Here is a 13,185-nt window from a genome sequence, read left to right as displayed (position 1 = left end):
AACATGTTCCCGACTTGATAAATTGAGAGTGATGATTTTCCATTTTCAGTTTCTTTGGTTTTTTTAACTATGCAAAAGGTATGAGCCAAAATTGTTGATTGATATAAAATAAATAATTTAATTTCTTCATAAATAATTATTTAAAAAAGTAAAATTTTAAAATTATAATAATAAATAAACTGGATGATTCTATTGATATCAAACAATTTAACCATGCTAAAATCATTCAAAAGGGTGATTATATATCAAAAGGCCAAAAAAAAAAAAAATTTAACTAAAGATATTTGATCACTTATTAGTGCTAAAAAAAGACATATTCAACTACCTTTTGATACCTTACCCTTACTTGGCTAGGTATTATGACACGGGCATGATGGTGGCATTCAACTCTATCATGTTTGGTGTAACGGGTGGGCACTTGTCAATTTACCCAAAAGCTCGAACTATTAGGTAGTGCTGCATACCCACCCATTTATACACACTTCAACCCCATCCAAATTCGATGTGGGACAAGTTTCACTTGTAACATTTCCATCCGAACCCACGCAATGCCCTCGTTGCGGTCGGACCACCCTGCCTACCCGAAGGCAGACCCAGACCCCTTCCGGGCCCACGCAACGCCCTCGTTGTGGTCGAACCACCCTGCCTACCCGGAGGCAGACCCAGACGCCTTCCGGGACGGGCGCTTGGCGTGACACCAGATTAAGGACTGGATCTGGCTCTGATACCAATTGTAACGGGTGGACGCTTGCCCATTTACCCAAAAGTTCGAACTATTGGATAGTACTGCATACCCACCCATTTATACACATTTCAACTCCATCCAAATCCGGACAAGTTTCACTTGTAACATTTGGCTATTATTCTGTTTTATTAGTGGATACTGAGTAGTGATCAAGTACACACATATGTAAGTATACTATGGGACTCTAATTAATTATTTTCATGAATTAAATAATAAAATTTTCTCTTTTGAAAATAGACTAGTCGAGTACTTTTGCTAAAATTTTAAGACTGTTGTATTGGAATTAATCCTTGGGGTTTGAAAAAGTAAAAAATGTGACATTGTTATTTATTTATTAATTTTTTTTTTTTTTTCTCGAGGTTTGCATAGACCTTATTGTGATTTATAATTTCACTTAACTTCTTCAAAATTTTGATTTATATAACAAATTCTTCCTGCATTATTTCTATCGTTAGGAGATAATAAAATGATAATTTTGTCCTGAATTACTATAGACTGCGACCGTTGAGAGAGCGTACTACTGTGGAGAGGAGAGGAGAGGAGAGAGATGGAGAAATTCTTTGGGAATGCGTACAGAGGCGACCCGGGCGTTCCACACACAGACGCAGATCGATTCGTGAACATATGGATAGGATCGTTCGCCTTCTCTGCCCTCACTTTTATCAATCCCTACATGTGGCAACTCGCTAATCAATTCAAGTACCCTCTTTCTCTCTCTACCAACCTTACATGTATATATATGTATTATATATAAATTGATAATGATATTAAAGTTAATTTAGGGATAGTCCATTTCTTTCTTTTTTATCACGGTTTATGATTTTGAAACAATTTTAAATTTATGCGGTTGTTATTGTTCATCAGTTTGATAATGTTAATATCGGTATATTTTCAAGGCTAACATGAATTACTAAGTGTTTCTTGAACGATGCGGTTTCAGTCAAAGAATTTCATGATTAGTACTATCGATGCTTGAAAAGGGTCAAAAATCTGATTAAGGTTTATTTGAGTTTTTAAATAAATCTTTTGAATTGTATTATGTAGTGTGCATGCATTATTGATGAAAATCAAACTATTCGATTGTGTTTAGACATCAATTTTTTGTGCTAATTCGTCATTGTGAATTGGGGCAATTTAATAAAGTCCATCTTTTTCCCCAGATAATTGTAGGACAATGAAAACCATTAAACTGGTCATTTGCTTTCGGTTGGTGGCAATGACTCCTATTTTATCTAATGACTCCATTCTAAATGACGGATATGTTGCATTGACTACTATGTTATGCTCAGCGGAGTGATTTGATATCTGTTGCATTTCTTCATGCAGTATATTTCAGAATATGGATTAATGAATTAGGGGTTTTAAATGTGGAATGTTGCCAAGGGTGGGGGAAGAAAAAGAGAACAAATCACAATCAAGAACGCATGGATTGGATTTACGTGGTATGGCACGAATTTGTGGCACATGTTTGAGGTTAGAGTTTGCTTAGAGGAATGTCAAATGTTAGCCTTGTTAGGTCTATTATAATCTTTGCTTATTATCACCTTGTGTAAGTGGGGTATAGATTTGATAATGCACTTTTGGCTCTAAATCAATATACACAAACAAATTAGCAAGAGAGTAATCTACTACCGAAACTTTGAGATTACGACATTAGTGGTATAAACATACATAAGATAAATTAGTAAAACCTGCCAATCTCCCTATCACACAATTCAACCAAACCAAAATCTCGGACATGTAACTAAAACCTGCTAGTTGTGTGATGGGCCGATGGCAACAGGCATAAACCTTGAGCCTTAGGTATTATTTATGAGTTGCTATCAAGAGAGGACTCAGAGTGTGTCACAGGGAGAAGATCTCTTCCAACCATGTTACTAAGATGTATTTCCTTCACTGTTTCTGTAATATCAGGAATCTAATCGACCGTCACTGTTTATCGTTAATGTCCTCAGTGCCAGGTGATTTCATTTGCTTGTCTAGAACCAGATATACTCAGATGTGTGCAAAGTTTTGCTGCTGAATTTTCTTCCTGTATCATGTCTTCAAGTACCTTTTATTTTCTACCTGTTTTTGGTAATCATGTCTTGAAATACTCAACATGCAGCTGGCATGACAAAGCAATGTTATTTGAGCAGTACCACTGGAAGAAAGCACTGGGGAAGAAGCAACCATATAAGTTCAAGGTATCGTGTATTGAGTCTATCGACTTGCATAAAAATTAAATTTCACATTACCATTAAGCAAAAGCAGTTCTCTTTGTTTATATTGTGACCCATATGCAAGCTTTTTCTTTAATTATCTAATGACCCTTATTTGTCTAAATTAAATCTCTTTGTTTCAGTGGAACCAGTACATGGATAAAAACACAAGAGACTCGTACTACATCAACTGGCCTGTGTACTTCCCATAGATTGTTGTTTCGATACTCGTGTTCTATTTTTTTGAACTTCAAGAACAGCGTGACTATTGTATCTAGAACTCGTTCTTTGTGCTTCTATTTCTGGATTTTTACCTTTCTATTAATCATCATCTTCTCTTTTGGTTGTTCCCATGATGCCCAAGGCATGAGATGATATTGAAATGACAATGAATGGATGATTTGTGCCCTCTCTTCTTTTAAAGATACTATAGTTTAAACAGGTGGGATGATTATAAGGGGAACAGTATGTGTTATTGTTGTACTTCTTCACCTTATTATCCTTCTGTGCGTGTTAGTTCCCAAAAGTGCCCCCTGAAGACAGCATTGCTTGAATCACATTTGGATATAATTTACAGACGGCCCCAAAAGAGACATTCCTAGCTAAGTGATTGACTTATCTTTAGCCAACCTCTAACTTGTGATAGTATTTCAGCATGTTTTCCTAGAATGAATCATAAAACATTATAGGAATGTTAATTTTAAGTAAAGCCTAGTTTGTTGTTATATGTAGTAGTCCTTGTACACTAAGCAATTTGTTCTGTCTTAACATTTCTTGTTCTGGTTGATGTTAATAGAGCTGTGAAGGTTTTGGGGATTGTAACAAGAAGATAGTTGTTGCTGTGAAGATTGAATAAAGTGGGGATTGTAACAAGACAGTTACTGTTTCTTTGCCCCTCCTTAGTTACAGTTTCTCAATTTAATCTATACAACACCAAGGGGAGAATTGAACCCCAAACCAAATGCACACCACACTGTTTTCTTTTTTCCTGATTACTGAATCGAGGAGTGGAGTGTCGAACTTGACATGTCTGGTTTTGAACCATGTCTTGGCCAAGCTACCTACGCATGCTGGTGGAATTTCGATATGTTGTTTTAGTCAACAGAATTACCTAAAACAGGAAACGAGTTGCATTCAAGCTTGAACTCAGACGAGGCTTCCAACAATGTGAATAGGATACTTGTAGCAGCTAGATGGTTGCAATAGCAATAGTACACATGCAATCAGTTTACTGAGTCTTTTTTTTTTTTTTCCTGTGGCTTTGGGAAATTCACCCATCTCAATATTTTTTTATAATCATTAAAGAAAGTTTTAACACTAAAAATATATTTATTATTCATTTATATTTTCAAAGGGTTCTCAAAAAAGTAAATTTTTTTGAACAAAATATAAAAATAATAGGCGTTCGATCATGTAATGAGCAATGCAGGAATTTTTTTTTTTTTTTGAGCAATTTTATACAAACCGAAAATTTTGGCCAACTAAGTAGTGCTTCTATTGGATTTCTTTACTGGAGTTTTTACATGATATTATCTCTTTTTCCACTCGCATTTATTAGGCGGATAAGTTTTCGGTTGGATTGGGCTTCTGACAGATGGGGAGTGAGCTTATCACAGCTCATGTAAGTATAGATTGTTCGTCCTATCTAAAATCCAAAAATTGAGTACCCGAGAAAAAGTGAAGAAACAAAAATGGCTTCTCTTCTCCAACTTTCACCGTCTCTGACGTTCGGAAGGCATCGTCTCATTACAAGACCCATCAAAGCATCGTCTAATCTCTGCCCACCAAACCCAAATTCATTACAATTTGCCAAATGGGTCTCCGAGTTCGGATTCAAATCTCTGAAATTCGCGCTATCTGGCACTCTTGCTGTCTCATTATCTCTCACAGGTCAGTGTTTATCTTTGTCTGCATTCGGTCAAAATTACGTTAACTTCCTTTGTTAATCAAATTAAGCAAATTATCCAAAACAGGAGCAACGTGGTTTTGTTTTGCTTATTTATCCAAACTGGTTGGATTTGTCTAAATATCTATATGCTTGCTTATTGGTTTTGCATTATCTTTGATACTGATTCTGACACTTTTTTTCAATCTGCATAATATTGTTTTTTTTTTTTTTTAATGTCTAAAGTTGATAGTTTTCTGGTTACTTTTATGCTTTGATAGCATCAATTTATTAGTTACTAGAGACAAATTGCTGACTGAAATTCGTTTGAATTTTTAGTACATAACGATGAGATAAGTGTTCATTATTCAATACATATGATGTTATATTTGAAATCAATTTGATATATAAAATGAAATTCCGACACCTGGAGACAATCCTGAAATATAAGTACTTGCACTTGCTCAGCTGAAAATATTGTTTCTAATGCCGAAGAAGTGCTAATTCTGGCTGCTTCACCAATGGGCTTATAAGTTATAATTCTTATGTTTGTAAGTTGTAGTTAATACCTTCTTTAACATATACCAGTGGACTCTTAGATATTATAAATTTAGTACTGGATATTTATAGCTATGTAACTATACATGGCTCCTTTAAATAACAAACTGACACTACCAAAATAATAGAATGCCTTATAACATTAATTAACTATCTTTTCATTAGTGCTTCCAACATTTGTGAGCTGTATGCAGCGGAATATTTAGAAAGTTTTGAAGTTTTAAAAATAGATCTTGTGTTTTTCTAACTTTCTTTATTTTAGCAATTAATAAATTTATATCATGCAATATAAAATAAAGCAAAGTAAAAGTTAGAGATGGCACCAGGATTTTTAGCGAGGAAACCCAGTTGATAAAATACGTCAATTGTTTGCGTGGGAAAAACCTCGTAGACTGTGCAGTCCAAAGTAAACCGATTCACTATGCTTGAAACAAAGTACACTGAACTTTGACTCTGGCTCACACCCTATCATTCTACCAAACATCAATTGCTGACAATCCTCTGGCTTTGCAACTCCCCGTCTAACAGCAACTTGACCTCAGACTTAGGCTTACTCCAATCCTTTCAAAGTGTGATCGCTTTTACTTCTATTCTTCAACTTCTGAATTCGATGTAGAAGTAAATTTGCTTTTGTTTGATCGATGTAGATGCAACTGTATGATCACGATCAGGATTCGAACAACACAGTACTAAAATCACTATATGAGTGTGTGTTATAGAAAGACTAACAGAAAAATCTCTAAAGATTTTTTTTTTTTTTTTGATAAGTAGAAAAATCTCTAAAGATTTACTGAAACAAAAATCTTTCTAAGGCTTTTAATAATAATAAATTGATAGTGCAAAAGCCATGAATAAACCTATGTGTATGACAAGGTTTATATAGAGTTTAGAATGTCCTAGTCCCTCTGAAAATATGAAAAAATTCGTGCATAGGACTTGGTACAATTCTAGACCAACTAGGACACAATTCTGAAACAGGAAACTGAAGTTTGAAACTGATCAGGACTACTTGAACCGGTTCAAGATTGGCAGAAGTTTTTCGAAGCCAATCTTGAGCATCTTGAACCAGTTAAGAGGAGCTGAACCGGTTTAAGTTTGGCAGACTTGAAATCCTTAGTTCATTCAGCCTAAAAATACTCTCTGGTAAGTTCTGGAAAATATGAAAAGTGTAGAATGTGTCCTAACCTGTTTAGAATCCTTCCTAATGTGTTGTTCTTACCTTATTTCGAATGATTTCAATTATGGTAACTTTGAACAACCTTTCCATTCAGCAATCGCTGTCGATCCCGATGTAGTAACTTCAAATTACAACTCGACAAGGACTTGTTTTGTTTCCGAAAATTGCCAATTACAAAATAATATCTCACAACATTCAGCATGTTTAAACCTTGATTCCGAATACCTTTTTGTATGGGACATACATTGACTATTTTTAGGACTTATGGAACTCCTTAATTTATTTTCTGCGACCTTAATACAGTCCTTCGTGTTACTAGTTTCTGCACTTCAATATCTTTTTTTTTCATTTTCCAAAAGAGGCTGGAACATTTGTGAGAACCATTTGCATTCAACACAAGTTTTGACTCTCAAAAAGAAAAAGAACTTTTTTTGAATTAAATATGCTCTGGTATAATGCACCATGTTGGAAACTTCTTTTTCTTGAATCAGACTGCTGAATTTAAAAAGAACAAACAAACTTTGTAGGAGTTGGATTTGCTGAGGGAAAAGTTGGAGTTAACAAGCCAGAATTGCTTCCTAAAGAATTTAGTCCCATTATTGATGTTGCAGGGTTCCTCTCAGATGGCCAGGTGTGATTCTTTTTCATTTGATGTAGTTGTACTATTGGCATCTGTAGGTACTGGTTGTTCATTGAACCTTCTTATTATTTTGTTTTATTTAAAAATAATAATAAAAAACACCTAGAGTATGTCTCAGCTAAGCAGGTGTTGGCAGGGGAAGACTGATGATAGAGCTGACCTATGATGTTATTTGCATAAAGTGGTTTCTCTCATGACTTGAACTCAGTTCCCAAGCTTGTCGACATTAATTATTTTGATATATTTTTGAAATACATTTACATGGATTCTTCAATGTAGATATGAGGATAGTAGTTGAGGTATTGTTTAGCTCGAGCTAGTATAGAATAATCAAGCTTGGTCAGTTGCTACTTTTTATCTCTTGTACATTATAATTGAGATATTAGAACTTGTAACTTCATAAACTTTATCAACCTTTAATTTACTCCTTGACAGAATATTGCTATGAGAATATCATGGGAGTGATTTTAGCCTATGATAGAATATTGATTGGAGTGATTTATGGGATTGATTTTAAAAATCCTCCATCAATGTATTTTCCCTATTTATTACTTGCATTTCACTTATAAATAGAGGTGATCATTGTATACAAAAATCAAGAGAGTATAATGCAGATATGTAGCCTTTTGGGCTTCATGTGCTGTGGATGTAAGTTCTAGTTGCTGAACCACATATATCCTTGTGTTTTTCATTTTCTATTTCTCTCTAAAATTTTAACATGTTATCAGAGCAGGTTTATCATATCCTACTCTCTACTTGTCTCGGATCTCCGGATCAACTCGTCTTGAATCTCTGGATCAACTCATCTCGGATCTCTGGATCAACTCGTCTTGGATCTTCGGATCAACTCGTCTCGTCTCAGATCCTCGGATCGTTCCAAACTCTCGACTACTTCATATTTAGTTTCAAGTTGGACACTTGAGTTACATCTCCGTGTACCAACTTGGTGGAATTTTGGAGAATATTTTTATAGGAACCCTTAAATTACTCCTTGACAGATTTTATCATATGATAGAATATTGATTGGTGTGATTTATGGGATTGATTTTAAGAATCCTCCACCAATGTATTTTCCATATTTATCATTGGTATTCTTTCACCTATAAATAGAGGTGATTATTGTATACAAAAATCAAGAGAGTTACGTAGCCCTTTGGGCTTTTTATCCCGTGGATGTAAGCCCTAGTGGAGGAACCACATATATCCTCGTGTTATTTATTTTTTCTCTCTCTTAAATTTTAACACTAGGCATAGGATGGAACTTTGGTTTGAATAATTTTTACATTGAAGAAAGAATAAATCACGTCCTGAATACCAAGAATGCTGTTGTTAGGGAGGATTTTTAGCACATGTTCGTGGATATCCTTCTTAGCAATCAAGCTTTACTTCTAATATGAAGAAAATTATGTTTCCTGAGTGCACATCTGACTCTTGCAAATCTGTATTATTGAATTTTATCAGGTGCCAAATCTTTTGCCTTCAATGTTTTATCTTCTCAAATCCATCTTGTTTAGTATAGATAAAGTTCCTGTTCATAATGCAATCTTCAACAAAAGTTAATTCGTTGTCTGAACTGGGTTTTGGTTTGCTTTGTCACTCAATCAAATATAATTCATAGAAAGGTTATCATGGATTCGCTTAATGCTTTTGACAGAAGTTCTAGTGGGTTAATGTTTCAGTGTTCCATATTGTTAATGCTACGGAGTTTTCTCAGCAATGATAAAAGTATTGTTTTATTTGTGTCAAGGGGACCTTTAGTTAATGCTGCATGAATAATCTGCAGGAGAAGAGAATTGCACAGGAGATAGCTTCGATTGAAAAGGATACAGGATTCAAGTTGAGAGTTCTAGCTCAGAACTATCCTGACACACCCGGTATGCACTATTGATCTTTGAATTATTCTACATGTTTCTAATTATTTTAACATCTTAGTTTTATGCTTATTTGTTCAACTTCTAAAGCATAGCTTGAATAATACGTTCCCCGATATATGGCAGGATTAGCCATTAAAGATTTTTGGCAAGTGGATGATAGGACTATCGTCTTTGTTGCTGATCCTACATTTGGTAAACATTCAGATGGATCACCCCCTTTAGAATATCTGCTGTGACTCATCCATATTGCTTTTTTTGTTCAGGCAATATATTAAATTTCAATGTGGGTGCTTCAGTTGATTTAGACATACCACGCAGCTTCTGGAGCCGTTTGGCAGGGCAATATGGAAACATGTTTTATTGGAAAGAGAAGGTGAAGCTTCCTTGCTACCCTGATTTTTGCGTCGTGCTTTAAGTTTGTTGGGTTAGACAATTCTTCTTCCTTTTTTTCTATAAAGAAAAGGAAGCTAAAGTATCTGATGGATGATTAGGGGGAAGATGCATCTATTGAAGCTGCTGTCATAGCAATATCAAAATGTCTGAAAGAACCTGTAGGCCCAAACAATTGCTCAGAGGTAAAATAATATCATGGATATTACAACTTTTGGTTACAAGTTTTATGCTTCATGCTCCAGGTGAATCTTTTGTAACAGTCATGTAATTATTTTTAGAGCTGTATTATGATTTATGAAGAGATAACAATAGGACATAGAAATGTCATATTTATTGTTTATTGAGTTTGATTTTATTTAGTAGGTAGTATATATTGTAACTTAGAGTTCTGTAATATAAGCTCCATTGAAAAGGAAAAATTGAAGAAAAAGAAAAACGCACATGAAGCAGAATGGTGAAATATTGTGAGAAGATATCTATTTGTAAAATATTTCAAGAGAAATGCGTTAACTTGACCAATGTTCAACTTGACCAATGTTCTTTAAATTATGTCGATTACTTATCAAAAAAAAAAAAAAATTGTTCTTTAAATTTTGTCATTCTGAGTGTTTAACCTAAGCCTTTTGTCCCATATGAAGTGGCTAGGAAAAAATTGCGAGACTTTACATTATATTTTCACTCGTGCTAGTTCTAGATGCGTATCTTCCTTGGTGAATGTCAACTCCCCCATAAATATGGATTGGATGCATGGCCTCCACGGAAGATGCATAGCCATCAGGTGTTGATGATTGGTTTCTAGAAAATGCTGAAGTAAAAGTCAAAGAAATAATTATGTCTTAGAGATCTACTTATAAAATAAAATAAAAATCTCAGAGATCCAAGAAGCTGTCTACTAATAACTGAATCATAATATATTTACCATTTCTCCCTGCCTGCTAGCATCTCCTAGTTTACTTTTTTATTTTTAATTTTTTTTTTTTTTATGCTGATCGCAGCTCTCAACTAACATGGCAATACAGCTATTATACTCATTAGCACCATTATTCTCATTCTGAGTTCCTTTTCAAAATGCTTCCCTGCCTCTCTTCGCTTCCTTTGTCTTTAATCATGAGATTAAAACTGAATCAATTGATAAGGTTATTTGATGCATTTTTATAGTTTATGTGGACAAGATAGCATCAACTAAATGATAAATTACATGAATTGATGGATTATGTGGAGTGCCTGCAAGGGTTCTGATCATATTTATATGGTTCTACTACATAAAGCTCAAAATTATTATGCATTCTTGCTAGAATTTTGAGCTCTATTCTCTGTATCGCGAGGTTCCTTTTCAGGATTTTGTATTGGAAAAAAGGTGGGGAGTCTTCTTATGTCTTGTTACTGGGAACCACCTAGGCATAGATCTATAGATAATAAAGGGATTTGGATTTAATCTTAGTCCAAGCTTTCTAGCTGAGCTCAGTATATATTGACAAAGCCAGATTGGGAGTTAATACTGGATTTGTTAGTAGCTGAAATTGGGACGTGAGATGTGGTTATACCAAAAATGGTGTGGGACGATATTGGATGCACAAGTGCGGAATAAGGAAAGCAGAAACTCCCTGAAAACAATCAACAAGCACAGTGAAGAGTCTTGGACATATCAAATCTCCAATTCCAGTTAACAAGAGTCTCATAATAAAACAAAATAAGTATTTAAAAACACAAATGTAAATTCATGCGTAAAAATTCTAGCCAGAATATTCTTGCCTCAAAATCAATAAAATTGAATAGAAAGCTTCTACGATACTTTTGACAGTCAGAACTGAAGAATAAATAATAATCCATTAGGAACCTTCGAATCTTGCAGAAGTTTGTGCTTCCTGCCGGCATTAACTCCGGAATTGTTATTCGTTTCAGAAAGAATTTTAAGCTACCTACCCAGTTGGTGTTGTGTTGGAAAGGATAGTCTTGATTCTTGCCTTGTATTGCCAATGGGAGTGACCACATGATATGCAAAAGATAAGAACACTTGCTAATCCTCTTACCTGACAAAATAGCTTGTGGAGGGCTTAACTCCATTTAGCAGTTAGTAATAGAGGGTGTTTTCCTAGTTGGTAAGCCTTCCAAGTGGATCAATTGATTCCTTTTTTCAGACATGATAATTGTCAAGGGTTCATTCTTTCATTTGACCATTAAATAATGAACTAATGAATAATGATAGATTAATATACTGTTAATAGAAATTACAAGGGAATCAATTATGATTAAGAAATATTATATTAACTAAGAAAGATTTCAGATACTGTCTACAATGAAAGATCTTATCCATATTTTCATGAAAAGGGCATTATTCAGCACCTATCCTGCCTGCGTGGGATGTTGGGAGGGGAAAATTGGAGATGGACCTAATCTTTGACATTATTTTGCACAAGTTGATTGCTTTGAAGACTCGAATCAACTTAATGATGCCTGCCAACCTAAGTTCTGGCATTATTTAGATTTCATTGTCAATCATAAAAGTAGCAAGCGACCCTTGACAAAAGTGTTGTCAATATGTAATGTCTGGTAGCTAAGATGACACAGCAAAAAATGAATTCAAACCCCAAATAGTTCCCTTGCCTTTTCACAACCAAACCTACTTCCCAGTTTTGAGAAGAAAGAATTTTTTTTTTTACCTTGAAAAGAAACACACTCACGCACACTTTTTTGCCCACACCCAGGCTCGAACCCCTGCCCTCCTCTTTGAGGATGGGGAGGTTACACCATTGGGCTAGATCCCCTCTGGGGAGAAAGATTATCTTAACTAAGAAAGATTTAGGATAATGTTCACAATGAAAGATCTTATCCATATTTTCATGAAAAGGGGCATTATTCAGCACCTATCCCCGCCTAGTGGGATGATGGGAGGGGAAAATTGGGGATGGACCTAATCTTTGACATTTTTTTGCACAAATTGAGCAATTGATTGCTCTAAAGACTTAAATCAGCATAATGATGCTTTTCAACCCATGTTTTGGCATTATCCAAATTTCATTGTCAATCATAAAAGTAACAAGCGACCTTGCCAAAAGTGTGGTTGATATGTAATGTCTGGAAGCTAAGATGACATAGCAAAAAATGAAGTCAAACCCCAAATAGTTCCCTTGCCTTTCACAACCAAACCAACTTCCGGTTTTGAGAATCTGTTGGCATTCATGTTGTCTTAATGGAAGGTAAGTTTAAACACTTAAGGCCCGCAAATTGTGAAGAATCTCTAGTGCAACCATATAGGTTATAATTAAAGGGACTTACCCAATTTTGGTCCTGCTACAACAGTGTCCTAGGAGGATTCGTGACAGACCTAACCTTTGATAATTCACAAAGTGGTTCCTCTAAGGTCCGATCTTGTACCAATCGCACTGATGTTCAAGCATTAAACCGCTAGACCAGATAGAGCTTGAATATCTTTCTGGATAACAATAGAGTAAATCGGGTGGCTGTGGATTTGCTCTTGGATTATCTCAAGTTCGCATCTCATCCTTGAGAAATTCATAGCCATGTGAACGTAACCAAAGATCATATCTCCTCTTGCGCCTCAGCCTGCAGTCTCGCTTCAGCCTTCGACCTATTCTAAACATCATATGAGGACACGGTTTCATGATGTTACCCTGCAATTGGAAGTCATTCTGTTATTTTCATTAAGATCAATACATTTTTATATTGTGTTATTCAACTTCCCTACAACATT

The 13,185-nt window shown here is 35.0% G+C and overlaps 2 protein-coding genes across 3 annotated transcripts; both read left to right on the top strand.

Annotated features, from left to right (window-relative positions):
* Positions 1-1,180: 1,180 nt before the first annotated feature.
* Positions 1,181-3,369, top strand: LOC132293399 (uncharacterized). 2 transcript variants are annotated; one of them, XM_059790860.1, is made up of 4 exons: positions 1,329-1,444; positions 2,072-2,218; positions 2,853-2,931; positions 3,090-3,369. In XM_059790860.1, exons 2-4 carry the CDS (start codon positions 2,118-2,120, stop codon positions 3,156-3,158), a joined length of 249 nt encoding a protein of 82 aa, XP_059646843.1. In that variant the 5' UTR covers positions 1,329-1,444; positions 2,072-2,117; the 3' UTR covers positions 3,159-3,369. The 2 variants fall into 2 exon arrangements, with proteins under 2 accessions (XP_059646842.1, XP_059646843.1); XM_059790859.1 differs by lacking the exon at positions 2,072-2,218 and having other exon boundaries at positions 1,181-1,444.
* Positions 3,370-4,520: 1,151 nt separating this feature from the next.
* Positions 4,521-9,938, top strand: LOC132293397 (thylakoid lumenal 15.0 kDa protein 2, chloroplastic). Its single transcript, XM_059790857.1, has 6 exons — positions 4,521-4,836; positions 7,094-7,197; positions 8,990-9,080; positions 9,204-9,272; positions 9,344-9,453; positions 9,572-9,938. Exons 1-6 carry the CDS (start codon positions 4,638-4,640, stop codon positions 9,662-9,664), a joined length of 666 nt encoding a protein of 221 aa, XP_059646840.1. The 5' UTR covers positions 4,521-4,637; the 3' UTR covers positions 9,665-9,938.
* The last annotated feature ends 3,247 nt before the right edge of the window (positions 9,939-13,185 follow it).

The sequence above is a fragment of the Cornus florida genome, unplaced genomic scaffold, assembly GCF_030987335.1.
Source record: "Cornus florida cultivar Cherokee Brave unplaced genomic scaffold, ASM3098733v1 CherokeeBrave_3.0.0_Hap2_Chr02, whole genome shotgun sequence".
Lineage (NCBI taxonomy): Eukaryota > Viridiplantae > Streptophyta > Magnoliopsida > Cornales > Cornaceae > Cornus > Cornus florida.
This window is presented reverse-complemented; position numbering and strand designations above follow the sequence as displayed.